Raw genomic sequence first — 26,764 nt, 5'->3', positions numbered from 1 at the left:
ATTAACTTGTCATTTATGGTCTTCAATTGGCCATGGATGAAGAGGTCACCTTCAAATATTCAAATGACCACATAAGGGTTTCCCTGGTAGTGGAGAAAAGAATATAAATAATTATAAACTCTATTCACAAGTGTCTTCATTTTTCTGTCTCACTATCTTAAAAATATATAACCACGGGTGATGTGGAAAAAAAATTACAAAAACAGCTTAAAAAAAAACACATGGAACCGGGGACCCTCTCGTGACCCAGTGGTAGTGTCCCTACCGCTGCACCAGGATGCCTGGGTTAAAGTCCCACCTGCTCGAGAGGTGTGTAATAACATCTTTGATCGGGTTGATTAGAAATATTGTTAAACAGAAAAAGAAATCACCTTCACTTCCCTGGACAAGGACAAAAGACCCACAGGACAGGTCAGGGGAAGGCCCATCTCTAGGGAGGGGTCAGCCACCCACTATTTGGGTGTAAAATTCTGCCCAACCTAGTGCCAGCCCCACATTTTAACGGAATGATGAATTGGTGAGCTTCAATAGCCTGTTATTTTACAATAATTATTCATACACAGACTGTAAACCATTTATTAGAACATCAAATTTATTTACACTTTGCTAAAGGAATCCTGACAATATAAATGATTTTTAAAAATCATATGTACAACAAATTCTCACAGAAAAGTCTGGTACAAATGCGTACATCCCTTTTTTTTCAAAAAAAAAACAGAAGTGTTGTGTAGTATAAACCCACCAAGTACCATTTAAATTTCTTTGAGAAGTCAGCTTTTGCAGGATACCAGCTATAACATTCTCATTTAAGCTCACCCAAGAAAGCAAAATAAAAAAAAATCATTTAAGTTCCCTAAATAAAGTGCATGTGATTAATATGAAGAATGTTGCATATTGTTTTAATGAGTGATTTTAATAAGTATTTAAGGCCTTTGAATCTCTTACATTTAAAAAGACTAATTTCCAACCTTGTAATTAAAGGCATGTTGACTATAAGAAGTGAGTAGTGTGGAAGCAATTTTCACCCAACTTGCCCATCACAAAATTGAAAAGATTGAGGGCGAAGCTGGTTCTGCACCACACCCAATTTTACTCTCCATTGATTCAGTTAAAAATGATACCCCAGTGACTCTCCATTGACAAAAGGTTAAAGACAAACTATAGCTTTGGTAGAAGTTAATGTTGTATAGTTGGAGCTGTATGTTTAGAAGGGGTGAGGTTCTATCCAACAATACTACAGCTCCGGTCACAGCAATCAGATATTTAAAGAGAAAATTGCATCCAAATAAACAATAGCCAACGCAGCAGAAAGCGACCTATTCACATTATTATTTGATGCTTAGTTTGTGTCGGATATTCTAATATTCTCTGGGCCACAGGCAGACTCTCTCGTGTACCACTTTTGTTCCCATCTTTTTCTTCAACCGGCACTATTTTAACCCTGGGGTTAACCCAACAATTTTAAATGGGTTATCACTGGGATTAAAGTAACACCAATTGGAAAATTCAGAATTTGGCAACCTCTGGAGGATTTTTTTTTCAATTCTGATTTGCAACCATTTTGAAAAATCAAATCAAGTATCAATGTTTTAAAAATAATATTTGTGGCTGCACAAGGGAAGATAACTACGGGGTTGGTGGGGGGGTAGAAATGGAAAACAGATGATGAAAGCTTGGGGTGGTTCTTTACTTTCTGTGGCAGTGGTGATGCATATGTTGGACATAATATTTATTGAGAACAAAAGTAAAGTTGCTGGAAAAGCACAAGCAGGTCTGGCAGCGTCTGTGAAGGACAAAACAGAGTTAACATTTCGGGTGCAGTGACCCTTCCCCAGAACTGTTCTGAGGAAGGGTCACCGGACCTGAAACGTTAACTCTGTTTTTTCCTTCACAGATGCTGCCAGACCTGCTGGGCTTTTCCAGCAACTTGTTTGTTCTTGATTTACAGCATCCACAGTTCTTTCGGTTTTTATAATATTTATTGAACACAGTGATAGGCGTTTACTAAAATTAGCCAGCAAGCATTCTACAATGTGGGAGTTAAAATATTGTATTCAATAACAAGTTGGATTGCACTTCTGTGAAGGCAAAGACATTGAGAGAGGTTTGATTTCTGCTTTGTTCATTAGAAATGCAACTCCTGGCAAGTGTACTGCTTTTGTTGAATTTTGCTGCCTTTTTGTCAGAAAGTTATTCTGTGTTGGACATTCAATCCAAAAAAAAATTCTGTTCAGAGTCAGAAAAAAAATCTGTGGATGGCATCTCAAGGCGATGGATGGCTCATATGATCCATGATTAATCCAGGGAAGCAATTTTACTTTACTGATGTCTGGAAAACCAAGTAACTCCAAAGAATCTTCTTGTGTATATAAAGAAAGATCAACACTAGGCATTAGGTGAGCAACATGACTTAGCAAACTTCACAGAATGAAGTACCAGCTTCTATGGTATTCCCTCCTACAGTAACCAGCTATAACATGCCAACCTGGTGGAACCTCAACATACTGAAGTAGCACAGAGCAGGAGCTGTTCATGACACTTGAAAATCAATGCAGCAAGTAATACACAGTCAATTTTGATAGCTTGTATTTTCCACCTCCTCTCAAAAGACCTCTCCCACACAAAGCCAAGGAGAATGATTCACAGATGTCAACTACGAAGCCACTGAATTTTGGAAAGCTGCTTGGTAGCAAAAAAAAAAGTGTGTAGTGAGTAAAATCAAAAACTCAAGGCATATCAAGGCAAGTACATCTGAATGTAAAGTCTCCCTTCCATTTGAAAAAGGAGAACGACTGTGCAAAATGTCCAAAACACCAAAACTGCTTCCAACCAATTGTGCAAAAGTACTGTACAAGCTAGATATAAATCAAGGCAGAAGTGGAATTACAATTACAATTTTAAAAATACCATTAAAAAGTTAATCTGAAATCCCACGCTCTCTTATAATCTCCTTCCAAAGGCTTCTGAACCTACACTGTTAGCAGTTGTGTAAAATATTGCTTTCTCACCCTGCCTCTTCACAAACAACTATTCTTTGGAATTTGAAGAATTAGACATGAGTTTACTTTGGAAAGTGATAGAAAAACTAGTCAGTTGCAAAGACTCCATCGCACTTAATTAGGCCTCACAAGACTAGTGAGCATCTTCCTCTCCCACGTTTTCCTTCCCTTTTATTCTAGCTGAACCAAATTAAGTACTCAAAGTGTTTAAATAAAATATCCACAAGTGATTTATCTCCAAAATAGATTTATTTTATTGAGAGTTAAGAGAATTGCTTTCAAATAAAAAGAAAGAAACATTAATTTGTATAAAGGAAGCCAATTCTGCTTATGATTTGTATTCAGAGAAAAGTCTTTGACCACGAGGTTTGATTAAAGGCAACTAATGCAGGGGTCAAACAGATTATCAGCTTGTTTTAGGATTCTGAAAACAGATGACCAGTTTGGCTTTAAAAGTCAACCGCTCCATTGTTTCAGAATCAAAAACAAACTAAAAAAGAATGTAAAAATAGCTATTCCTTTCAGTTGAGCAGAATACTGGTAAATGCATCACCAATCGTGCAGGAAATGTACCAAATGCACTGCCTTTTACATAATGTAAATGATAAATCAAAAATCCTTTTCACATCAGGGATGCAATTAACCAGGAGTGACACCACAAACAGACAGCACAGGCTTTGTTCGCACTATTGTAGACTTATATTAATAGGGTGACAATTAACCTTTTGCTTGCATTTTCATCAACATGTAGTGCAATTTGGTGCAGTCAGCAGAGTGCTGGAAATGCACTAAAGGCGCAGAACTAATGGATTCCACTTTACAGATTGGTTTAAGTAGTAGACTTTCAAAATGTGGTTTTCAACTATGAAGTTACTGTCAAGAATCCCATCGGGGCTGTAGGACATATTGCTGTGTCCTTTGTTACTGATGACTTATTGGCATGTTATGTGTCTTGCTGTAAAGAAAAACCTGCCTTTACTTTGTAAGATTTATTTTCCCTGGTGGAGTCAGAATAGGAAGTCCCCAGGAATGCACTGGCATTTGTAGAAGGCTTCTCTTTCCCAACCTCAAACTCTCTTCTCCCCCCACCTCCACACAGAAAACCAGAGGTTAAAGCAAACTGTTATTGTCTTAGCTTTGTATGTTAAAAATAATGTTCAACAGTCTTGGTCTTTACTGCAGCCTTGTGGTCACCAGATATCAGTTAAATTAACTGCAGTTATTGCATGAAGTGCTGAGAATTTCAGCACAAGGACTAATCACGAGCTGCCTGTTATTCTTATACTACTTAAAAATCATTTGTCTCTTTATAACATTGGCATTAAAAAAATGCAGAAAAAAGTGTAGACTGTGGGCCACTCCAAAGTCTGTTTGAAGAAAGCAGTTCATTTAAGAGACGCTCCCTGCATATCAGTCGATAGTTGGCTTTATTTTTCAAGGTTTTACTTCTTTGGGATGATTCACGACTTTACTTCATCTTGTAGATCAATCTCTTCATACACTGGGTTGTCCTGTGGCAGAACATATACAGACAGAGAATTCACTCGCGCATCATTATGGACCAGATGCTGCTCTTCACCTGCAGAGAGCGCAGAGAAAAAGAATCATAAGTAAAGGAAAGAGGTCAGTCTTTAAACATCAGTAAGCACAGAGATACAGGTTTGTAAGCAAGGGAAAGAAGTAAGCATTTAATCATCTCTAAGGAGACGCAAGTCAGACCTTTCTGTCTTGACTCAACTTGAGGAAGGAAAGAACAGCAATGGAAAGGGTGTTGATTAGTTTGACTATGGTTGGCATGGAGATGCAGTAAGAATGGTTAATGATCTTATTTAACTAATTAAATTCAAACTGGGCAGATGTTTAAACACATGCACCAACACGTTCAAAGATAGCTTCTTCCCTGCTGTTATTAGACTGCTGAATGGACCTCTAATTTCAAATCTAATGCTGACCTTGCTTTTGTGTACCTCCTGTACAGCTGTAACCTTATATGCCTCGCTCTGTCTAAACAGCCTATGATCCGTACGTTCTCGTGTGTTATGATCTACTTGTACCGCATGCAAAAACAAAAAAACTTTTCACTGTAGGGATAGCAAGAACTGCAAATGCTGGAGTCAGAGTCAGTACAGTGTGGAGCTGGAGGGACACAGCAAGTCAGGCAGCATCAGAGGAGCAGGAAAGTCGACGTTTCGGGTTTACACCCTTCATCAGGGTGTCCTGAAGTAGGGTATAAACCCAAAACACTGACTTTGCTACTGCCCTGATGCTGCCTGACCTGCTGTGTTCCTCCAGCTCCACACTGTATTGACTTCTCACTGTACTTAGGTACAAGTGACAATAGATCAAATCATCAGGATTGGTCAGGGTGTTGCCTTGGGGATGAGGCAGTGATTGGCCTTCTTCAGAGCCCTTTCCTCAGTGAAAATGGTGGTGTGCGCAGATACATTGTTCTTGTTTCGTAGGCAGAAACAGAGCCCTTTGTGGGAATACATGTAACTTGGACCACACAAAGTAGGAACAAAAGTAGGCCATTCTGCCCATCGACCCTGCTCTGCCATTCAATGAGATCACAGCTGATCTGACAATCCTCAACTCCACTTTCCTGTCTTTTCCCCCCAAACATCGATTCCCTTAATGGTTGGAAATCTGTCTTGCATCTGGCATTCGTAAATGAATCACACAATGAGCCTGATAAACTTTCCAGTGGAATCCTTAGCACAGTCAGGATTATTTACCAAAATGTTGTCTAGCAGCAGTATCCAACATTAAAATGTGATTCCATGTTCTAGAAGCACAGGCTGGTTAAGCATGGTCTGGATGCTGCTCGCTGCAAACTGTTAAAAGGGTTCTTTTGCCCACATAGAGCATGTCTGCACATTAAACATTTCTAAATGAGGAAAGCACAAAGACAGCATCCCTTCCTGCATTCCCACAGCAAGTCCCTGACCAGAAATCGACTTTCCTGGTTTGAATTTAATCAGCAAACTCAGGAAGTTAACAGTTGAAGCTGCATCTCCATGCCAATCACAGTCAAAACAATCAGCACCTTCTCATGTTGAATAAACTAAATTGGTTTTCTTGCATTTCAGTCCTGAGGAGTGCAAGAGAAAAGCTTTCAACTCCATGTCTCTTTTCTGGCAATGGTCAAGTTCACCCATCACCAGCAAGCGATTATCAGTAAGTATTGACAAATAGGCTAGCTAGAAAATATAGTCAAACGTGCATGAAGTTTAATATCTGGATGGGATACATTCTTCCATGCGTAACGTATTTTGAATACTGCACCACTTTTTAAAATGAGAATCAAGTCACTTTTACATCCAGCACAATTTTGAAAACAAAAACACTCAGAAATACACACCCAGAGTGACAATCAACCTCAGTTTAACCAGACCCACAGGAGACAAAAGTTTACTCACTGAAATAGTGATTATCCTCAGTTACAGGAGATTCATCCAATCGATGCTCAGCCCCAAAAGCAGCTGGTACAGTATAAATGGCACTCTCGGGAACGTCGGTGTGTCTGTCCTGCCCGGTCCTTTGAGGATTGCTGGACGATTGCTCAGGTGCCGGTGTCTCTTCAGCCTTTTCTATGTCAACCTGTGCCAAGTAGAAACCAATGAAACAACTGGGGAACAGAAAAAGATACGTGGAATGAAGCAGCTTAAATATCAACTGTGAAAGCTATTGAACTCTGCCAAAAGACATTTGCAATTCCTAATGGGAGTTACTCAAAACAGGCTTCATTACCCACATTGTGTTGACAGAGCTACGCAGACGTGGCGCTGGATAGTGTCAGTAAATACTCAATGGGGTCACTCTCACCTTGGGAATAAAGGGCTGCGGGTTTAAGTCCAACTCCAGAATATTGAGGGTGACTTGATGGAAGTATTCGAGAACCTTAAATGGTCTTGAACAAGGCACATGTGCAAAGAATATATTCTCTTGTGGGGGAGTCCAGAACTAGGAGGATACTGTCTAAACATTAGGGATCACCCTTTTAGGTCAGAGATGAGGAGAAAAGTTTTGAGAGCTGTGCAACTTTAGACCTCGCTGCATCAGAAAGAGGTGGAGTTACACACAGAACACAGAGAAACCTGACAGTGTGGAAACAGGCCCTTTGGCCCAACAAGTCCACAGCGACCCTTGGAGCATCCCACCCAGACCCATCCCCCTATAACCCACCTAATCTACACACCCCTGAACGCTACAGGCAATTTAGCATGGCCAATCCACCTAGCCTGCACATCTTTGGACCGTGGGAAGAAACCGGAGCACCCGGAGGAAACCCACACAGACACGGGGAGAACGTGCAAACTCCACGCAGTCACCCGAGGGTGGAACTGAACCCGGGTCCCTGGCGCTGTGATGCAGCAGTGCTAACCACTGAGCCACCATGCCGCCCCAGTTGTTGAATATTTTTAAAAGGTGGACATACCCATAGATTCTGAAATTAGGGAGGGGTATCAAAGGTTATAACAGCTAGATGCGAATGGGCTTGAGGGGCTGAATGGACTAATTCTGCTCCCAATTCTTTCAGAGGAGACAGGAGATTCTGCAGTTATCGGCATGAATTTGAGATGGCATGTTGCCTCCCTGGTGCCAGGGTCGAGGACATCTCAAAGTGGTTGCAGCATATTGTCAAAGCAGAGAGCGAGAAGCCAGAAGATGTTGTACACCTCAGTAAGGATGACATAGTTTGGGAAAGGGTTGAGCCTTTGCAGAACATCAGAAGTTAGGTAGGAGATTAAAAAGCAGAACCTCAATAAGGTAGTAATGTCTGAATTACTCCAGTGTCACCTGCTCATGAGAGTAGGAAGAAGAAAAAAGGGCAAATAAATCAATGGCTAAGGAGCTAGTGCAGGGGGCAAAGATTCAGATTTTTGGATCATTAGAATCTTTTCTGGGGCAGAAAAGTTCTGTTAGAAAGAAGCGGGTTTCACCTGAACTAGAAGGAGACCATTATCCTGGCAGGGAGGATTTGCTAGTGCTCCTTGGGAGCCTTTAAATTAGTAGGGAGGGGGTGTGCGGTGGGGGGAGGGGGAGGGGGGCATCATCAAAAATAGCGAGAATAGAAAGACAGACGAGGATGGTTCTGAAGTTAAAGACAGCAAGTTAATTAGAAAAGACAGGCAAAAGCAAGTCAGAGAGCAAGGTAACTCTGAAGAATTAAGCTGCATTTATTTCAGTGCAAGGGCAAGGCAGATGAACTCAGGGCATGTTTGAGACTGGGATATCATAGATATTACACAAACATGGCTGAGGGAGAGACAGGACTGGCAGCTCAGTGTTCTGGAGTTCAGATGCTATAGGTAGGATAGAAACAGGAGTTGCAGTCGGCGGGCGGGGGGGGGTGGCAAGAGAGGCATTTTTGGACTAAGTTTTAAAATAGTTATGTAAAGGGATAGGCCTTGTTCAAAAGTTAAAGCTCTTAATTGGAGTAAGGCAAATTTTGATAGTATGAGACAGGAACGTTCAAAAGTTGATTGGGGTAAAGGAACAACTGGCAAGTGGGAGGCTTTCAAAAGTGAGATAATGAGAGTTCAGAGGCATTATGTTCCTGTTAGAGTGAAGTGAATAATGAATGAATAAAGATAATGAGGGTCTGGTCAAGAATAAGGAGTCATATATTAGGTACAATCAATCAATCAGGATCAAGTGAATCTCTTGAAGATTATAAAAGGTGTGTAGGGGCATTCTTAAGAGGGAAATCAGGAGGGCAGAAAGGGGATATGAGATAGCCTTGGTAGATAAGGCTGAGGCTAATCAAAGAAATTCTATAGGTACAATAAGAGCAAAACAGCAACTGGGGAGAGAATAGGGCACCTTAAAGATCAACGAGGTCATCTAAGGTGTCGATACCCAGGTCAATATTTGACCAACGTCTCTTTAAAAAAAACACAACTGATTATCTGGTCATTACCACATTTTGGCATTTTGCAGAATGTAAATTGTTGCTACATTCTCCTACATACATAGTTGCACTTCACTTGTACCTCATGGGCTAGAAGTTAGTTTGTGATCAACAAAGATCACAAATGGTGCTATACAAATTAAAATCCTAGTCTTCAGTGTATCCACCCTTAAAAGGCAGAGTGTACCATTGCATTTATTTTAATTTCCTTACTGACAGCTTTAAATCATGGCATTAATTAACCCATTATTAACTTACCTCAATTCCAAGAGCTTTCAGGATGTCACATTTACACATAGGGCAGGTTCTATGCTCCAGAAGCCATGGATCAATACAGTGCTTATGGAATATGTGGCTGCAAAGAGAGACCACGAGATATGAATGTAGTGCCCTGGGTTTAAAGAGCTGACAGCATACAATGCAATCCCGAGCTAAGGTTTTAGAGTAGATTTGTAGCTCGGGTTGGGGATGTTGTGGTTGGTTGGCTTGCCAGTTCGCGGACGTTTCATTACCCTGCTGGGTAACATCATCAGTGCAGCCTCCAATGAAGCGCCGTTGTGTTTTACCGCCTGGTATTTAAATTCTGGGGTCCGTTGAGCTGGATTACCTCACTTCTGGTTTTCCTTTGCAATGGAGTGTATATGGGGTCTAGCTCTAGGTGTTTGTTGATGGCCTTCTTAGTGGAGTTTGATTGGGACAACACCAGGATCCTGGGACAGGAGAAGCTGAGACAAGCACTGGAATTCCCAGAGGCCTGGTTCTCCACTAAGAAAGCCATCAATAAACACAGAACTAAACCCCATATACACTCCATTGCGAAGGAAAACCGGAAGTAAGGTAATCCAGCTCAACGGACACCAGAGTTTAAATACCAGGCGGGAAAACACAACGGCGCTTCACTAGAGGCTGCACTGATGATGTTACCCAGCAGGGTAATGAAACATCTGCGAACTAACGAACCAGCTCAGCGAGCGAACCAACCACAACATCCCTAGCTATCTTACTGAATAGCTGTAAACAACTGAATAAATTCTTCATAGATTTCTGAACTGTTAAATTGCTGTGATTAAAAATGTTGAAGCGATGGTATGTACATTTTGCCAAAATAACAAACACATGACACGCAGGAGCTATTAAAATCTTGACTGGGTATCATGATAGCTGCCCTGGCCAATACTGGTCCCTCAAATAGCACCTTCACGAATATAAAAAACAGGTCATACTCTCACATCTTTTAATACTGTTTGTAGCATCTTGCTGGGAGTATATTTGTTGCCATGGTCACAGACATTAGTGGTTGCATTTCAAAAGCAATTCATTGGCTGCGTAGCATTTTGGGTCGTCTGGAGGACAAAGTGACTCAATTTATTTGCTGTTCAAGTAGAAACTCTCTCCAAAGAAGCTGATGTTACAAACAAAGCCATTTGGCAAAACAGAGTAGCTTGCCCGGCCGTTTTTGAAGCATTTATTCACATTGTGGTAGGTCTGGTGTCAAATCAGGATAACAAGTTCCCTTCCCCAAATTTTTCCCAACATTCGGATATAATGCCACGTCCACAATTACCAATAATTTACTTTTCAATCCAGATGTATTTAAATCTAGTCTGATAGTGTGATTTCTTGGTTCTGGCACAATCCCTGTGTACATGGATTTTTCTCCATTGCTTTTGTCCTTCTTATAGTAGGGTAACTGAACAGTTATCCAAGTGTATCTCAATCAGGATCTTCTAGCAATTAGAACATTCCTCTACTTTTGGACAGACCACTACAAATACATTCTACTGCACTGTTAGCAATTTTAATTCCTCTATTAACCGGTGTTATAAACCTCCTGCTTCACGATTGTAAGGTAGCCCTAATTTTTGGGATTGAATCATAGAATCCCTACAGTGTGGAAGCAGGCCATTTGGCCCATCGAGTCCACACAGACCCTCTGAAGAGTATCTCACCCAGACCCACTGCCTACCCTGTCCCCCCATTTCCCACGGTTAATCCGCCTAGCATGAACATCCCTGGACACTATGATGCCATTTAGCATGGCCAGTCCACGCACATCTTTGGACTGTGGGAGGAAACCGGAGCACCCGGAGGAAACCCACAGACATGGGAGGAATATGCAAACTCCACACATACAGTTGCCCGAGGCTGGATTCAAGCCGGTGTCCCTGGCACCGTGAGGCAGCAGTACTAACCACTGAGCCATCATGCCGCCCCATTGTGCCTGTAATTTCAGGAAAAATGAGGCTGGTCTTGTGTTCTTTTCTGAAGTCTTCTTCATAGCAAGCCTGGGCTAGATTTTGAGAGATAAACGGGGGCTCAGGCTGTTATCCTGGGAAAGAAGCTGCAAAGGATTTATATTTGGAGATAATGGCAGCAGCCTTTCAGCTGGATTGGAAAGTGGACTAAGAATCTTCAAAGTCCCCCAACACACTGTTGATAATGTCAGACTATAAATAGTCATGCTTTAACCTGTCCATTTAGCTCCAAGGTGAAAGTAGATACTTTCTAATCAACCTGTGGAGATTGTTATTCCACAGTGAGGCCTCTTCTGAAGTAACATGTCCAGTTCTGGTTGCCCTCATGTAGGAAAGTTAATATTAAACTGGAGAAGTTTCAGAAAAGATTTACCAAGATGTTGCCAGGAGTGGAGGGTTTCAGTTATAAGGAGAGGCTGAGCCTTTCTTCACTGGGGTGTAGAAGGTTGAGGGGTGACCTGATTAGGAGGTTTATAAAATCATGATGGGTATAGATAAGGTGAATGGCAGGTGCCTTTTCTCTAGGATAGGGGAATTCAAGACTCGGGGTATTTTTTTTAAAAAGGTGAGAGGAGGGGCAACATTTTTTTTTTTTAAAAACACAGTGGGTCACTTGTGTGTGGAATGAAGGAAAAGGTGGGACTTGAACCTAGATCTCCTGGCTTAGAGATAGGGACACTACCACTGCAATACAAGTGGCCGTCCAAGATGAAAGCAAGCCGGGCGTTCAAGGATGGCTAATCAATGTTGTTACTGGGCCACCAGTATCACTTAATTCACATTGCCATGGTAACGGTATTGGAGATAAAAGAGGAAGCAGAGAAAGGAGACCAAGAGAAGCTAAGGACAGAGGAGAGGTGAAAGGGAAAAAAAGGTCTGATTTCACTACAGTTACATCACAATTTATTCAGAGACAGTAAGAACTGCTGATGCTGGAGTCAGAGATAACAGTGTGGAGCTGGAAGAACACAGCAGGCCAGGTAGCATCAGAGGAGCAGGAAAGATGACATTTCGGGTCGGGACCCTTCTTCAGAAAAAAAAAATGAAGAAGCGTCCTAACCTGAAATGTCAACATTCCTGCTCCTCTGATGCTGCCTGGCCTGTTGTGTTCATCCAGCTCCACACTGTGATAAATCACAATTTATGTTGACTTATGTAAGGCTTCTGTTCGGAGATGTAAAGCTACAATTAAATCTGAATAGAAGATTGAGAAACCAATAAAATATATAAAGCTGTCACTGAATTGAAAATGATCTACAAGGGATTGCCTTAATTCACTATGTCAGAGGGACACAGCATCATGGGTAATGGACCTGACTAATAGGCTTCCCTGAACCATTCTGAAGGCGGGTCACTGGACCTGAAACGTTAACTCTGATTTTCTCTCCACAGATGCTGCCAGACCTGCTGAGTTTCTCCAGCAATTTCTGTTTTTGTTTCCAATTTCCAGCATCTGTAGTTCTTTGGTTTATTGCTCCTTAAACCATTCCCTGATGGAACCATACAGCAGCTCAGAGAGCAAGTTCCTCCTGCACCTGACAAAAACAGTAGCGATGTGGGTTTTACTGACACACGCGCACAGTGGTATACGCATACGCACCACATTCTTACTTGTTATACTAAGACACAGTCAAAAGTTTTACATCTGGATCAACAAAACTTGCCAGAATTTAGGCCATATTCAATCCTTTCCTTTAAATGGTAATATATTTTATATACCCATCTTCTTATTAAGCAGGACTATGTTTATAGCTGCCTGATAGATACTGACGAGACTTTCAAAAATAGGAAATGAATTGTTTGATAAGCCCATCCAGACCTGGAGGGGGGAGAAACAAGAGATCTTAAGATGCACAGACAGTGTGGCAAGCCTTTTACACAATTACACTCATTGCTTGCAAACAGGTAAACAAAATATTTTCCTGAGACTTTATGATGCTGCTGCAACAAGAGCTTTTTTTTTGCAAACAGGCTTGTGGTGATCTTGTGGTTATGTTGGACATTGCTCACACTCTGGCACTCCTTCCCTGTGTCTTACACATTTCATACATGGCATTTTCACCTGTAGCACTTGGTTTTGAGACAAAATAAATGCTCAAAGTAAATAGAGGTGGTTTCGACGATTGAAGATGACTGCTAATGCTTCAATGCACCATAAGGTGCTTTAAATCGGGGCGTTGATGACATCGAGCACTTCTGGCTTTGATGTCGTTCTATTTCAATCACAGGATTACTTGCTGTCATACCTTCAGTCACAAGATTACTCCCACCCAAATGTTCAGTCACAAGGTCAGGCCCCAAGCTGATTATGTTTTTGTTTAGATCACTAGAACAGATGAGGACCTTACATAAGAGATCGGTTTAGCGGAGCAGGCCTCTCCATGCAACTCACAAGGGGCTCAGGAAATAATTGCACCTATCCATTTGATCTTGCCTTAAGACAAGCTGTTAAATACATTTGAAATCATTTACAGCGTATACAAGGTACAGCGTTCAAGGCAATAATAACTCTGACAGTTGGATTAAATGGAGACAAGTTGATCTTTGAGAAGAAGCACAGACATCACTATAAATGTACAGTTCTGTAGATTCTCTCAGCTATTTACACAGAAAACATCAGATGACTGAGTGGGATGTAGTTTTCCTCATACAGAGTAAGTAATTCTCTAAAAAAAAACATTGGTTTCCACAGAACAGGCAAACAAACAGAATTTTTACATTGCACCAGTCAAGCAATGGTTACATATTCTTTTCAGGATTGTGGGCACAGCTGGTCCAACCAATTGTAGCCCGTCCCTGATCATTATCGGTCAACCACATCACTGTGGATCTGGAGTCACATGTAGACCAGACCAGGGTCATGACATCAGATTTCCTTCTCTTGAGGCATATTAGCGAACTAGATAGGATGAGCCTGTGAATTACTAATCCAGTGACATTACCACCATGCCATCATCTCCCTCCGAAAAGGGCTGCATGCAAGAGACTGAAATGGTTAAGTAAGAACGTGCACACGTTTTTGTTGAGCAACAATAACTCCAATGAGTATTCGGCCAGAAGGGGAACCCAGGGTACAGGAGCAATCTCTCTGGAACCAAACTGCAATTAGAATGACAAAGATCAAATTTGCAAATTAGCCATCGTTTTTGCTTATTTAAGAACTATAAGTGCACTTCAAACATTTAACTGGTTGTGTATCACTTTGGAACAATATTGAGATATGGTAGGGTGCTGTCTGAGTGCAAAGTCGGACTTTGTGTAATTGTTGCAAGTACTGGAAGGCTCCTTGCTTTCTACCTGCCAAGAGGAGAACAGTACTGGAGCTGGCTAACACTGGGATATGTCAAACAAACAATGCTTCAAACCAGTTTCCAAAAAAACAAACAAATTGCCTGGTGCAGGCCAGGTGAGTTCTCCAATACACCATTTCACCAACACTAAGCAAACATACACAGCAGCACAATTATCTTTTCTGAAAATACCATATTTTTTAAGTCAGTGACCTTCCTGACCCTCTTAAACAAAGCCTCAATTTGCATCCCTGATAATTAGTCTCCCATCTTCACCAATACTGATGTACCATCATTATTGCATATCAAAATTATTCACATTTAATATTTAATGGTATTTCTGTTTCACTTCTTCCAATGCTCTGTAAAATGTTCCTACCTGGATATTATTTCGTGTCATGTTTTACTAATTCCTGGACACAAGTCACCTTGACACATACAAGTATGATACATATCCCTGAACTGGCCCAATGAGGTTTTGCTCCAGCGAGCTCTTCCTAAGCGATTTTCTCACTACACTGATCAACACCAGCTATAACACCCATGCTAACAATTATAGATCCAACTCAAGCTCAATTCCTGCAACACTCAATACCACCAGTGTCAAAAAGAGCATTCGCAAGATCCAGAATCATCACAGCAAATGTTATCTGAGCAAAATCCAATCACATTCTGTGCTGCCCCAGGAAAATCTCTATATATGTTTTTAAACACTCTTGCATGACTTATTTCTCATGTTTGAGTTTCAACACATCAGTATTGACAACGTGTTCCAGATGTTCAATGGGGGAAGAAAATGTTAATGGTTATTGGGTTTATTTACTCTGACACAAGTTGCCCTTTTGACATGTAATAAACTGGATAATTCATTGGTGGCATCAATCATTAGATTATTAGAGACAACCTATTTCATCTGTCCTCTCCATATGATGCATGCTGGATGCTTAAAACAATTTATATATAAACGATGGAGTACTTACTTGCAAGTCAAGATGCGAACAACATCATTGGGCTTGTAAGCTTCAATGCACACTGCACAGCTGTCAGCGTCCGGACCAGTCTCCTGAAGATCAGAAACAGTTTGGTTAAATATGATTTTAATGGATTGTCGATACAAGGTCCTTACCCGCTAGACCACCAGCAGAGGAACAACTTGTTTTTGCACATTCACATTAACGAGCAGTCAGAGACTTAATTGTGAGGAAACTCAAATTAATATTTGACCCACAAATTAATATTAGATCTTCTTTCTCAAGTCAAAGTCAAATGTCTAAAACCAAACAAATAAAAAACTGGCAAGATTCTCTCTTGGTGGTGAGCTCTGAACATGGTCACAGCAGGAGACTGTCAGAAGGACAACAGAAACTCTCCCACGACATTATCAAAACATCCCTGAAGAGGTCAAACATACCTGCCAACTCAAGCAAGACCCTGGCTTGAGACCAACTAAAATCAGACATAAAAACAGAAAATGCAGGAGGAACTCGGAAGAGCACCAAACACATCCAGGCAATTTATTGGGATTGCACAGAAGTGATGTAGAGACATCAGAGACAGTGCACTTACTTCCAAACACCCAAACATTTAAGCACCACGTGCCCCACTGCAGAAAGAGTGTCAGCGGATTGCATATTGGGTTTGGAAATGGCTGATTAGTCCATTGAAGTCCATCCCAGCATGGAAGTAAGTTAACCTCAATGCTGAGGATCCTCCAGGAAGGGTGGTGGGCACTACACCGGTGAATACCAAACATAAAAATGAACAAAGAGGAGAAAAAAATTGGCTTCAGAAGTTAGCCATTCCACCCAAAATGGGACTCTCGTAAATGGGTGAAATGCCAGCTGCTCATTCACAATAATATTTTTTTCAATTATGCAGGGCTTCTTCTGCCTAGTGGTAGAATAGGAATATGTCCATTTGCCGCTCTAGGCTCTACTACTATCCAATTCGATCATGGGTGATCTGTAAGGCGCAAAATTGCTTTAAATGGTCAATTTCTGACTTAAGCTTAAATTTGCACTCAAATTATTTCAGACCATCCAAAATTGGAAAAAAGTTGATTAACTCCCAGAGCAAGGCCTTTTGTTTTGCCTCGTCTAGAAAAGTAATGGTTCCAGTTCAGTAAGAAAAACATGACCACATATGTAGCTATTACAGTATCGGTATTTGAAAACTATCATTTTTACTCATTATACAAGATGATAAATTAACTTGGATGATTGGCTCTCTGCTTTTGTATCCATCTGTTACTCAAATGCCAATGCCCCCCTCTTCGAATAAAAAACTGCATGAATACCCAGCACTCATCCTCGAATTATACCCAGGCCACTTCCTATTAATACACACCGGGTCTCCATGCTTTAAGATGCGTAGGTCCAGTTGGTTAATAGCTTTCTTGGCTTCATTTTTTAGTTGCTTCTGCAAAGATATTAAAAATATTATTACTGAAACACGACAGAAACAAGTTTCCAAAATGTCTCACTCAATTTTGACTCTTCTGACAAATTATCTTCATTAATGGGAGACACATTACAGAAGTAAATTTTAAACAGTATCCTCTGTAGAGAAAAATTTAAAACAATTAAATTCATTTGGATAAGAACAAAAGCAAAGTACTGCGGTCGCTGAAGATCTGACACGAAAACCGAAAGTGCAGGAGAAACTCAGCAGATCTGGCAGCATCTGTGAAGACAGACAGCATTTTAAGTCCATTATGTCTCTTCTTTGAAACTGAAGGGGTCCAGCACAGAGTTAGGTCTTAGACATTGTTAGAATCAGCCTGTCTTCAGACATGGTGAGGCATCTCTAGAGCAGGTGGAACTTGAAACTAAGCCAGGAGGTCTGGAGGTAGCGACCTTGCCTCACAAGAGATGGTTATACACTGTGGAACAACAGAGGGGAGCAGCTGGAAGTGTAATAGCTGGTAAAGGTGCTCTACACTAAAAGGCAAAGGGCTGCTAATGGTAAAGGAAAGATGCAGATGAAGAGTGGATGTTAATAGCTCAGCTCTACTGAAAGCAAACCCATGCAAACAAGAAATGGAAATGAGTGGGGGAGAGAGGAGAGAAATGCAATCAAAATGGGGGATGGAGGTCACCGTATGAAATTGGTGATCTCAATATGGAGTCCTAAAAGTGATGAAGTGCCGAAATGGATGAAGCCTCCATGTTCCTCTACTTTGTGTTGGGCTTTACTGAAACATTGCAGCGGATCTAGAACAGAAATGTTCACACGAAAGGATGTTGTGAAACTTGAAAGGGTTCAGAAAAGATTTACAAGGATGTTGCCAGGGTTGAAGGGTTTGGGTTACAGGGAGAGGCTGAATAGGCTGGGGCTATTTTCCCTGGAGTGTCGGAGGCTGAGGGGTGACCTTCTAAGAGATTTATGAAATCATGAGGGGCACGAATAGGGTGAATAGCCAAGATTTTTTGCCCCGGTGTACAGGAGTCCAAAACCAAAGGGCATAGGTTTAAGATGAGAGGGGAAAGACTTAAAAAGGGACCTAAAAGGGCAACATTTTCACACTGCAGGTGGTGAGTGTATGGAATGAGCTGCCAGAGGAAATGGTGGGGGGTGGTACAATTACAACATTTAAAAGGCATCTGCATGGGTATATGAATAGGAAGGGTTTACAGGGATATGGGCCAAATGCTGGCAAATGGGACTAGATCAATTCAGGACATCTAGTCGGCTTGGATGAGTTGAACCAAAGGGTTTGTTTCCATGCTGTAGAGCTCCGTGACTCTATGAAAGCAAGCACTCCCTCAGCCTTTTGTTTGGCAGCATCTCGACAGTTGGTCCTCCTCCCTGATTTTCCACAGCATAAAACCCATCAACTTTCCAGCTCTATCAGTGCCGATACAGAGTCATACCGCACACTCAAAACAAGAAGTCTGTTTCTCTCTCTGCAGAAGCTATCAGACCTGCTGAGTTTCTCCAGCCTCTTTGGTTTCTTCTTGATATTTATTTGGAAAGCACCTTTAGCATGAGGAAACATTCCAAGGCGAAACACTATTCATAATTTGACACTGAACTGCATGGAGCTATTAGCCCAGCGACCAAAAACATGGTCAAAGTAGTAAATTTTCACGAATGGTTTGTGTGTACACAGGAATGATTGGAATAGGAAAGGGAAGCCTAGATACAGTCTGGTGAAACTTTTTTTTTAAAAACCAGGTAAAAGAGTAAGTAGTTACTAAGTCTGCAAGTAAATAAAATGCCAGAGAAATGCAGTTTATCATCTCCATGTCCCAAAGCTCTTCAAGTGCACCGAATTACTTCAAAATGCAGTCACTATTGCTGGGTAATCAAATACACCAGTTATTTTGCTCAGTAACAGTAGCAGAAGTAGTGAGACTTCCTTGGGTAGTGTGATCACGTCTCTTCTGAGCTGTTGAGCTTCCCTGTCTACCCAAACAGACAGGAAGGGCGTGGAGTTTTCACAGAACCACTGAAGAATTGTTACAGCACAGCAGGAGGCCATTCGGCCCATTACACCTGCTCAGGGCCTTCCGATGAGTTTCATTACTTTGTGCCAATCTCTTGCTTTTTCAGAACCATATATCACTTTTTGTTACCAATATACTTTGCTGCACCACGGTTCATTAAATCAGGAAAAATTGGAGTTTCTATAGGAGCTCTCATAACGCATTTTGCAGCGAATTAGGTACTTGAAATACATTTGCAAATGTAGGGGAAGAAAAAAAACACAACAGCGAGGTTTTGTGCAGCAGGATTCCACAAATAATGGATGCGATGGCAGCGAGGCGATTGGTGTTAGTGTCTGCGATAGACTGTGAAACATTGGCCAGGACATCGTGGAGAACTCCCTCGCTCTTCTTCACAATAACATCATGGCTGACTTTTAATTCCACCAGAAAGGGCAGACAGTACTCAAATCTGATATCTTGCCTGGCCGACAGCATCGTCAACAATTCGACACTTCTGTGGCCATGCGGTGGAATCCCAGCCTGGTTTATACACTTGAACAAGGAGTACTGTCTGAACCTACAAAACCTTCACTGAAGTTGAGAGTGCTATCATGGGAATTTCCCACGAGGAAATGATTTTTCTATCACAGATCTCAACACTGGTGGCCTGGGTCACCAGATGCATCAAAATTTGACACTGAACTGCATGGAGACATTAGCCCAGTGACCAAAAACATGGTCAAAAGAAGTAAATTTTCATGAATGATTTGCGTGTACACAGGAATGATTGGAACAGGAAAGGAAAGCCAAGATACAGAGTCTGGTGAAACAAATTTTTTTTTGAAACAAGGCAAAAGAGTAGGTAGTTACGAAGTTGGCAAGTAAATAAAATGCCAGAGGACAGCAGCTTTCTCTAAAATCGACGAGATGAGGCCTACTCCTTGCAAGATCCACTGACAAATAGTATTCGGTCATCACCTTCTTGTGGGGTAGAGACCAGGGTGAGAGGGAGGGTCAGAGACAAGAGGAGGGGTCCTACCATCCACATCATCGACTGGGGGCAATCAAAAGACCCCAACCCACCACAGATTCCTAGTCTGGAATCCAGTCACTATTCCCACCCTCTGCGGAAGTTAGGAATCAGAGATGTGGTTCGTCAGGGCTTTTAAGTGGTCATTAGTTGACCTCTTAAGGACCTCAATTGCTGGTCAAGTTGGGAAAGTGGCTCTGGGAGCCTCTTGCACAGCACCTCATTGCAAGTGGTTTTTTTTTGGGGGGGTGGGGTAAAGAAAAAGAAGGTGGAGAGTTTCTCTCTAGGGCCGGCTCACTGAACTATTTCCACTCCTCTCCACCTCCAGGGAAATTATGTCCATTGTTCTTTTTTATTGGAACTACCTAAAAATGATTGCATGTTTCTATTAAAAGCATTTGGAGACAAGATTCTACTCTCTGACTCACTCTGGGGAAAATTCCATACACTTCCAATTAAATGCTCAGTGCTAATTTAGACACCAAGCCTTGCAGCGGAGGAAGTTATGCGAGTGACGCAATTTCTGAAATTCTCCAAATATGGTGCGATCTGCTCAAAATAACGAGATTGGATAAAATTGGCATTGGAGGAGAAATAAACCCAAAGATTCAGCGCTTAAAAGCAAATGAAATCCATGATGCAATTCATGACCAGCCACATTTTTCCAGCAATTTATGATTTTGTTTCTGATTTCCAGCATCTGTACTACTTTGGTTTTAGTGTCAAAGAAAATTAAATGTTTTGGGCAGGGGTGAAGAGAGGAAGAAAAAGTACTGGGAAAACCAATCTTAACGTGTGAAAAGGTACAAAAACTTCTAACAAAAGGATCTGATGCCTCAAGGAACACATTCTGTACTTTCCAACTAGATATAGCACTTGAGGCAAATGGGATCAAAGGTTATGTGAAGAAAACAGGATTAGGCTACCAAGTTGGATGATCAGCCATGATCGTGAAGAATGGGCGGAACAGGCTCGGAGGGCTGAACAGCCTCCTCCTGCTCCTATGAAATAATTTCTGCCAGACATGCTAGAGGTTTCAGAGAGTCTAATCCTTCCTTTTACAATCTAAGGTATCATGGGCTATAATTACAAAATGCATCGGAGTCCACATTTCCTTGGTATGGACAATTATCATCAAGTACTCTGTAGTATCACTGTTCATCTTGGCGCAAATTTTACTCGTTTACTTTTGGAAATATCATCCTTTTGTGATAAAGGAAAACGCACAAGACAAATCTTATGGGGGCATGTGCGTACAATCATTAGCTCATGATTTCAAACTGAATACACCAAACTAGGAGGACCAACAGGGGTACAGGGCATGGGTCATATGCTCCACAAGCTCAGCTTTTCTCTTTTCGACAGCGTGAGACGGGGAGCAAGAGAGGGATCAAGCGATTCTCAATTGAAGGACACCACGCTGCAGCAAGGGTGTGTTGAGGCAAGGAGACAGCTAGCCTGTCTCTCCCCCAACTAAACAGAGATGGTACAGGGATTGAACTTGTGCTACTGGCATCATTCCACCTTGCACTCCAATCCTTCAGCCACTTCTCCATTTCACTTTTCAGTGTAATACCTATTACAAAGCCAAATAATCCAACATATTTTGGTTCAGATTCTAAACCGCTCATTAACCATTCTTCAATTTGTTTCATTGCTGAGACACAGGTCTTCTAGAGGTCGTTGTGCTGAAATGAATATCTAATTATCTTGCTTTCCTGTGCAAATACTGACAGAAAATCCAACGGCAGGTCTGCATAACAAAGGGCTTGAAGCATTTGTACAGAGACCTCAAAATCCAAGTCATTGAGTCCAAGCCTAAAGCCATTTAACTCAAGTCCAGTACATTGAGATAGTCATCATGTTAGGGAGTTTCCAGGTCATTGGATACCAGCCTGCTAATGAAAAACTGTCTGTAAACAGCCAGCCTGCAACAAAATAATGCGCTAGCAATAAACACGACACACAACCCCATGTATCACACACCTCTCCAACTTCTTGACGAAACGCTGCAGGAAATAAAATGAGCAAATAATGAAATAAGTTCTCCAAATCTGCTTTGCTTAGCATGTTGATAAACAATATTGAGTATATTAGTATGCACTTGGAAACAGTAAAATTAAACTTGATTCTTAATCTCATGAGTAGCTGTATTCCATACGGAGTAGCAAAAGCTCAAAGATGAAATTATTACCAGTAGTCTGATTGCTTAAAGTGTTGTCAGTTTAACTAATGAAACAAGAAAAAGGCTGTTGATCGTGCACTAGCTGATCATAGAATTTAAAATCACATCAGCTCCTCTTTTCAATTCTGAATACAAACTGGGAACTCGGTCAAGAAGTAAAAGGATAGTGTTGGTAGGTGTTCAAATTCCTCCGAGGCGTTTTGACAGGAATGGAAAAGGTGAAACTGTTTCCACTGGGGAGAGGATTGGTAACTAAAGGACACAGCTTAAAATGAACTGGCAACAGAACCATTTGAAAGACACAACGATAATCTGGAATGCAGCACTGAAAAAAAAAAAGGGACAAAAGAAACAGATCAAATTGCAACTTTCAAAAAAAAAGAGAACTGGATAAATACTTGAAAAAAGGAACTACAGGGGCAAAGAGAGAGTTAGACTAATTGGATAGCTCCTTCACAGTGACAGCATGGGCACGATGGGCCAAGTGGCCACCTTCTAGATAAGTACGTACTATAATCTTGGTACTCAATGCAGTTTTACTGTATAACACAGAACCGGATTCGTCAAGTTACTGAGTTGAACCTGGCAAATATTTCATCGTATCATTGAAGAATCTACCCACTTTTTTGCTCTACTTAAAGTCATACTGCACGGAAACAGACCCTTTGGTCCAACCAGTCCACACCGTCCATGTTCTCAAACTAAATTAGTCCCACCTGCCTGCATTTGGCCCATATCCCTCCAAACCTTTCCTATTCACGAACGCTATCTAAATGTCTTTTAAATGTTGTAACTGTAGCTGCATCCACACATGAACCACTCTGTGTAAAACAGTTGTTCCTCACGTCCTTTTTAAAAACTTTCTTCTCTCACCTTAAAAATATGTCCCCTAGTTTTGAACTGCCCCCCCCCCCTCCCCACACTAAGGGGGAAAAGAAAAGTCTTGCTAATCACCTTATCTATGCCCCTTACTATTTTGTAAACCTTTCAATCTCTTATGCTCATGGAGAAAAAATCCCCAACCTATCCAGCCTCTCCTTATAACTCAAACCCTCCAAATTCCAGTATCATCCTTGTAAATTTTTCCTGCACTCTCTCAAGTTTAGCAACATCCTTCCTAGAAGGAAGGTGAACAGAACTGTAAGCAGTGCTCTGAAAGTGGCCGCATCAAAGTCACCCTTGAGCATCCTATGCTCCAGTGAAAATAAGTTTAAAACAATTTTAATTTGTTAAGCATCAGTCACTTTTATGGAATGATGGCATAGCAGATCCAAATCTTGTAATGTAGGTTGTAGCACAGCAAGTCAAATTAAACATCATTGTAAAAAATGGCCAATCGAATCCAGTTAGTACCTGAGATTAGGACAGGAATCCCAAAGTAAAGAATCTTGATCGGAAATGTCAACCTCTCATTTCAGATACTGCCTGAGCGCACAGACATTTTTAGCATTGTTTTTAATATATTGTTAAATATCATTTAACACAATGTTATACTGCGTTCCTGATGTCGAGGGATTTATCGAGATTGTTAATTCTAGGATGTTTCTAACCAAACTAATCAAATTAAGGAGCATTATGAGGGGATTTGATTTTAAGTAGCTTAACGGTTGATAAGTGTTGACACATTGGCAGCTGAAGGCATCAGTTATTCAAGATGATCCTATCCTTACCAAATGGGTGCTGGCGCAAATAAATAGACAAGCTGACAAACTGCCATGCAGAGACACTGTAACCATCACAAAAAACCTACACAGATACAGCCATCCACACAAACGTGTACATGGGTGGGTATTCTAACATAGACACATGATCACTTTTAACAAGGTCGAACATATTGCAAATCCAAGAGAAACTTGTTGCGCAAGATGTAGAAAAGGTACTGATTGATTGAATGGCTCCCCCCCATCCCAGTGAAGGCAAGAAGCCAACCCAGAGAGGTGAATTACCTTGACAATGTATTTGTTTAAAAGTGCACTATCATGAAAACCTGTTCAGCAAACTTACTGTAAGCTATCTTCCCTACACAAACATTTTCACTGTGACAACATGACAGAAGACTGGAACAATAAAGCATTGATAAGACTGGTTTCTGCTTCCAAAGAGTGCTCAGGTTTACTTGAAACTTACAAAAACGATTTATGCCTTTTAACCATCACATAGCTGCTGCCCTGATATAATGATCGTGCATTTTATATGGAATTTTGTGGTTCAGCTGAAAATGTAGAGTATGAGGAAACAATCTCGACGACAAATTGCATTGGAATCCTTTCAGTTGCTTGTGCCTGCAGTGAAGTGCTTTTCCTCGTCTCAACAATACTGAAGTCAGTACTCATATTGATCTTCTGAATAACCCTCCAACAAGCCTTAAAGGATTCATTCATATCACATGTTAAAGAGTTCATCAGCTTCCTCTCCAAAGGCGCACATAGTTACACACACTGCATACTTATAGAAAGTATTTGTATCACTTATGAAACCATAATAGATTACAAAAGATCACAAAAAATAAAGCTGGGCATCTCTGTAAAGCCAAGGAATGGCAATTTTCAGTATTAAGTGTCACTGTTTAAGTAGCTCAAGGAGAGATTGGGAGAAAATGTGTAAGAAAATTGTTTCAATAGAAAGGCTTACACTTATTGAGACTCTTTTACAACTTCCGAACATCTCGAGTTGCTTACACAGCGACTGCAGTAGGTTTTAAAATGTAATCACTGCTGGTCATGCAGTGAGTACAGTCCCTATCTCTGAACCAGGAGCATCAGGGGTTCAGGTTCCACTGCAGGTCTCGTTGACCAAGGAAGGTGCATTCAGAACATGGGCCAAGGTGCAAATCCTTTCAACCTATGCCCATGGCACACAGTAAAAACAGGAGACACTCCTGATCAGTTAAGTGCAGAAGACAATGCTAAAGCACTGCAATACCTTTGCAATAACCACGGACTGACCATGGTCAGCAAACAAGAGTGTCTCCAATATAGTACAGGAGACAGGGCAGCTAATTTTCAAATGGAGAGGTCCCACAAACTGCAGTGGCATACGACGAGATGGTCTGTGTTCAACGGCATTTGTAGATTGATGCTATTCATCATATCTTTCAAGCAGAGAGCAGACAGATGTTAAAAGTCTCAGGTCAGCCCTGCTATACATTACAGACAAGACCAGGGAATCATAACCTATTGGGGTCAGGTGAGAGCATGGAGTTGAGGCCGCAACCAGAGAGGCCATGATTTTCTTGAATAGCAGAGCAGGCCAGAGGGGCCTTCCCCTGTTCCTAATTCCTGTGCTCACACAAATACAAGACTGACAGGAATAAGGAAGGAACATTGTTGACACCACTGAAGCTCTGATTTTAAGTAGAAATCTTTAAAATGCCAAACTATAATGGAGAGAGCTTAACGAACTGGGTTTGCTGTACAGTTTCATCCTGCAGTTGGCAAGGTGAAGGCAGCTGTAATGTCATCCTGTTGGGATCAAATACAGTGAACCATTTTCACTGATGGATAAAGCACAATTTAAATTCTGGGTAGCTGTGACTTTAGTGATTAGCAAAACCTTTTTTCTGCAATCGAGTTTGGTCATTTTGAAGTAAAGGCAGTTTTGCTTTTCCAGTGAAACATCACTGGAGGCAGATAGATTAATGCAGTGGTCAGCTTAATAGCAGCTTTCTTACGGCTCAGACTCCAAGAGATAGCAGTGGTCATGTCACAGCTCAATCAACTGGACTCTACTGGTTCTGACTGGATACTTGAACAGAAAAGGAGACTATCTTTTGTTAGATTGCTAATGTTTCTTCACAGAGTGTCCTGTTACCTAAATGGGAATGGCAGATACACCAAGGGGATCTGTCCACCTCAGTGGACAGCAAGTGAGCCACTTGCTCGTGAAATAGGAATTTTTAATCCATCTATTAAGTGTCAGACTTGCCTCTCTCGACACAGAGAAAGAAAGAGCAGCTGCAAGCTAGGTTCCTGTAAATGTTCAGATCATTAGAGAGAATGATGGCGAAAACACAGGGTCAGGAGAACAGGAAGGAGGTGAAGGCAGGTGTTGGGGTGAGAAGATGCAGGGCATTGTGAAAAAGTGCACCTTTCTGCCTTCAGAGAAGGCACAAATTTTTTTTAATATAAAGTATCTATTTATTCATAGGTTGGAACATGAGCATCACCAGCAAGGCCAGCAGTTATGGCTAAACAAAAAAAAAAATACAAAGAACATCAGATGTTGGAAATCAAAAGCAAAAACAGGAATTTCTGGAAAACCCCAGCCTGTCTATGAGCATCTGTGGACAGAAAGCAGAATTAACATTTCGGGTCCACTGACCCTTCTTCAGAACTGAGTTTTTCCAGTTTTCGTTGCAGCATTTATGGTCCATTCCTAATTGCTAAGTCAAGTCTGGAGAAGGATGGCTCGAACATATAGACAGAACATTGGCAGGTTTTCACCTTGGTGAAATTAGTGAGCCAGATGGACTTTTGGTAACAATGCCATAATGACCACGTTTATTAACGCCAGCATTTTATTTCCAGACTCCTTAAAGACTGCTGTACAGCTCTATGACTATGAGATGGAATTCACGTTTGCAGGCTGCCCTGGTGGGACTCGAATGTGCATTCTTCATTGACCTAGAAATTGTAAATGTACAGCACAAAAACAGAAAACAG

General features: G+C 41.3%; 1 protein-coding gene across 2 annotated transcripts in view; it reads right to left on the bottom strand.

The window, feature by feature from the left end:
• Positions 1 to 569: 569 nt before the first annotated feature.
• LOC109915664 (ring finger protein 128) overlaps positions 570 to 26,764 on the bottom strand; it is a 140,106-nt gene continuing 113,911 nt past the window's right edge. Inside the window, exons 3-7 of one of the 2 annotated variants that reach the window (XM_048605208.1) lie at positions 16,805 to 16,876; positions 15,439 to 15,521; positions 9,172 to 9,268; positions 6,419 to 6,599; positions 570 to 4,510 (exon numbers count right to left, since the gene is read on the bottom strand). In XM_048605208.1, the coding sequence (XP_048461165.1) occupies positions 4,494 to 4,510; positions 6,419 to 6,599; positions 9,172 to 9,268; positions 15,439 to 15,521; positions 16,805 to 16,876 (450 nt within the window). In that variant the 3' untranslated portion in view covers positions 570 to 4,493. Of the gene's footprint in view, positions 4,579 to 6,418; positions 6,600 to 9,171; positions 9,269 to 15,438; positions 15,522 to 16,804; positions 16,877 to 26,764 lie in introns of both variants that reach the window. The other variant, XM_048605207.1, reaches the window with a different exon arrangement.

This window comes from Rhincodon typus, chromosome 14 (assembly GCF_021869965.1).
Source record: "Rhincodon typus isolate 14 chromosome 14, sRhiTyp1.1, whole genome shotgun sequence".
Taxonomy (NCBI): domain Eukaryota; kingdom Metazoa; phylum Chordata; class Chondrichthyes; order Orectolobiformes; family Rhincodontidae; genus Rhincodon; species Rhincodon typus.
This window is presented reverse-complemented; position numbering and strand designations above follow the sequence as displayed.